The sequence below is a fragment of the Frankliniella occidentalis genome, unplaced genomic scaffold (genome assembly GCF_000697945.3).
Source record: "Frankliniella occidentalis isolate FOCC.00 unplaced genomic scaffold, Focc_3.1 Scaffold1424, whole genome shotgun sequence".
NCBI lineage: Eukaryota > Metazoa > Arthropoda > Insecta > Thysanoptera > Thripidae > Frankliniella > Frankliniella occidentalis.
The window spans coordinates 1-3,398 of NW_026268526.1; the positions used below are offsets into that span (position 1 = coordinate 1).

Sequence of the window (3,398 nt, forward strand, 5' to 3'; positions counted from 1 at the left end):
TGATCGCCCCCCCCTCCCCCCCACTTGCAGACCTGATCGGAATCATAATTATTGTGCAGAGGGCCGTGACGTTGGTATGCGGAGGGGTCGGGCGAGTCGGGTTAGGATGAGAGAGGAGAGGGTAGTACAAGGGGTCCGGGGATGGGGAGAGAGCTGCCCGCCCGCCCTGGTGTTGCCCCCGTGCCCCATCGCCTCCGCACACACACCTGCTGGCCCCCCACAGGAGGAGGAGGGGCATCATGTTTTTTTGGCGCTCACCTGTGTTTGCTCTAGCTTAATCCCACCACCGCAGGTGGAGCAGTAGCGGCAGCAGCAGTAGCAGCAGCGGCGGTAGCAATAGCGGCAGCAGCACCTGTCGACCTTGACCTCGTTCGCTGTTAGCTCTACGACTAATCCCTCCGGGGCTCAGCAGCGCGGGCGCGCCCCCTGCGCAACCCGGTACGGCAGCGCGGTGTATACGGTACGCTGGCCCCATACGCTATACACCCGCCGGTGCGGTATTCCGGTACGCGGTACCGTGCCACCCCTCACGCCCCGGTTGGTGCCCCGGCGGCACCCTTGTAATGTGTAACGAGCCGCACCGCCACCGCCCTTATATTCTCATGCCGCCGCTCTCTTTCTCCCCGCAGCGCTGCTGCTGCTGCTACAGCTGAGGCCGAGGAGACGCAGCAGCACCGCGCGCCCGGACCCTCGCCGCCCCGACCCCGACCGCCGTGGTGGTTCTGGGCAGGATGCGCCACCCGCTCCGTGTCGTCCTGACGGTCGCGCTGCTCGCCTCCCGCTGCGGACAGGTACCGTATCGACGGCACAGCTGTGCACAGCTGGCACACCGCGCGCCTGCGGTGCTGCTGTTGCCCTGCTCCCCTGGGGGAGGACCACGGCACCTGCAGCGCCGCACTCCCCCCTCGCCTCGCGCACCGCGCGCTTGCCATCTCATTTTCATAACCGCCATGATGCGGGGAGTGTGTAACGCGATTTCATTCCAGGTGGCTCCGTTCCCTCAGCAGCAGCAGCAGGGGCTCCCCCAGCAGCAGGGCCTCGGCCAGCAGGGCCTCGGCCAGCAGGGCCTCGGCCAGCAGGACAGCCAGGGCCTGGCGCCCCTCGAGTACGCTCCGCTTTGGGGATGGTACGCGCCGACGGCCTCGGCGGGGTCAGGTGAGCAAGTCACACGGCGTAGCGTTGAGCACGCCGTCGAGAGTTTGTTAATAACTTACTGAGTTTACGTTCTCCTCTCTGTACTTTCTCTGTCCAGCCGACACGGCGGCGGCGTCGCAGCCTGACCTGCAGTACACCGGTCGGCCGTCCCAGCAAACCTCGGAGGGCTCCTCGCAGTACCCCGGCCAGCAATACACCCGAGTGAGCCCAGCAACGCAGCGGGCCTCGGACTCTCAGTACGCCGGGCAGCAGTACCCTGGCGTAAACCGGCCCGCCCAACAGACCTCTAACGGCGCCCCGCAATACACTGGGCAGCAGTACCCGGGGGGCGGTCTCCAATCGCAACGGGCACCGGCCAGCGGTTCACAGTACCCCGGCCAGCAATACACCGGGGGGAATGAGCAAGTCCAGCAGGTGTCAGGCGGCTCCTCGCAATACCCCGACCAGCAATACACCTCGGGTAGTCGGCCGATGGTGCAGCAGGCATCAGATGGTGCTTCGCAATACCCTGTCCAACAATACGCCGCAGGGGGTCGGCCGGTCGAACAGGCTTCAGATGGTGCTTTTCAATACCCTAGCCAGCAATACCCGCGGCAACCCTCGGGCGCCCTCGCCACCCGTCCGCTCAGCCTCCTGGGCCCCGGGGCCGTCACTCCCGAAAGCCCCTGGACGTTGCGCACCCCGTATCTGAACGTCCCAGCTGGAGCTTCGTCCTGGCCGGCGGAGGGACAGGTGGCTCCCGCCGTGACAGCAGCCGGACAGCGGGCCGGACAGCAGGCCGCCGTTGCTCAGGCCGGACAACAGCAAGCCGTGCCTCAGGCCGGACAGCTGCTGCCGCCCGCGGCGGACGCCGGCGGGGTGGGCGCGGCGCTCGTGAACCTGCTCCGCTCCAAGGCCGCGCTGGTCGGCACGGCGGTCCGCGGCGGGGTGCGCGCCGTCTTCTGGCTCCCCGGCGTCCTCCTCGACGCCCTCCGCGGCGTCTCCACCGCGCCCGCCTCGGCCCCCGCTTCAAGTGTTCGTTAGGTCCGCCCTCCCTCCTCCCTGGCGGGGCGGGGTGCGCGGCGCCATACATCAGCCCGGCGAATGGCTCTCCCCGCGCTGCTATCTGTTCGCGGGAAGGGGAGGCCCTGGCCGCTCCAGAGATGCCGAGCACGTCGCCTTGAATGCTAAATAATCGAATTCGCGGCCGTTTACCTGGGATTAGAGAAGGCGGGGCGGCAGCGCCGGCTGTGAGCTGCTGGAGCCTAAGCGCCGGCGGAGGCTCTCCAGCTGCTCTCTCCTGGAGCCGAGACCGGAGCCGATCTAGATAAGGAAATGGATAGAGTGCTGGAGAAGCAGCAGCAGCACCGCCTCTTCTCTCCCCACCCTCCCCCTCCTTCTTCTCGTCGTCCTGGAAATGAGGAAAGTTTATTGGAGCTGAGGTGGGGTGATCTTTCACACGGACCTGCGCCGGCCGTTAGCGGGGCCGCCGTGTCGCTGGCGGTGATGCACGACCGGCACGTACTACATGAAGGCGCACGCCGCACCGGGCGATACACGGCCCCGGAGCTGCAATATGCCCCGGCAGCTGCTGCTGCTCGCCCCGCGAGCCATATCACCGCGCCCCTCACCTTGCACCACCACCACCACACCTACCAGCACACCTCCCTGCTTGATAACTCTCGGCCTCTCCTCTCTTCCTCTCGTGGGGGAAATAAATATACTATGGCGATAACAATTTCCTCCTCGACTTTTTCCTTTAATATTGAAATCATTTTCCTTCTTTTTTCCCTATACACACAGTACAAACGTTATACGGAGCCACTGTCGACTCGGATGAAACGTCGAGAGGGCCGTCTTTGCGAATCTTTCTCCCATTGACAGACGGAATGCTTATTGTCCCACCCGCGGGGCACGGGGAGGAGGAGGTCGGCTGCCTCCTGCCTCCTCCCCGTCTCTTTGATATTTATTTTTGCTTCGGCCAGCAGCACCCGCGCTGCTCCACCCCATCCCCATCCCCTCTCGGGGACACAAGTCCCATTTCATTTTTTCCCGCGCGCGTTGTCCGTAGCGATGTAGCAGCGCGTCCCGCTCCCGCTCCTCCAATCCCAGCGGGACGCTCCCGTTTGGCACGGACACGCCAACCCCGGCCACAACGGCATGAACCACGGCGCCACGCCACACCCCGCCACCGTCGCCACGCCTTCGCTCCCGTCTCTCTCTCTCTCTCTCTCTCTCTCTCTCTCTCTCTCTCTCTCTCTCTC

General features: G+C 65.2%; 1 protein-coding gene across 1 annotated transcript; it reads left to right on the forward strand.

Moving 5' to 3' along the window:
- Positions 1-629: 629 nt before the first annotated feature.
- On the forward strand, positions 630-2,876 carry LOC113211717 (calcium-binding protein P-like; the record flags this gene model as incomplete). The annotated part of the gene is given in 3 exon segments (XM_052276027.1): positions 630-791; positions 987-1,155; positions 1,253-2,876. Coding segments are annotated over 3 exon segments (1,155 nt in total). The 3' UTR covers positions 2,179-2,876.
- Between the last annotated feature and the right edge of the window lie 522 nt (positions 2,877-3,398).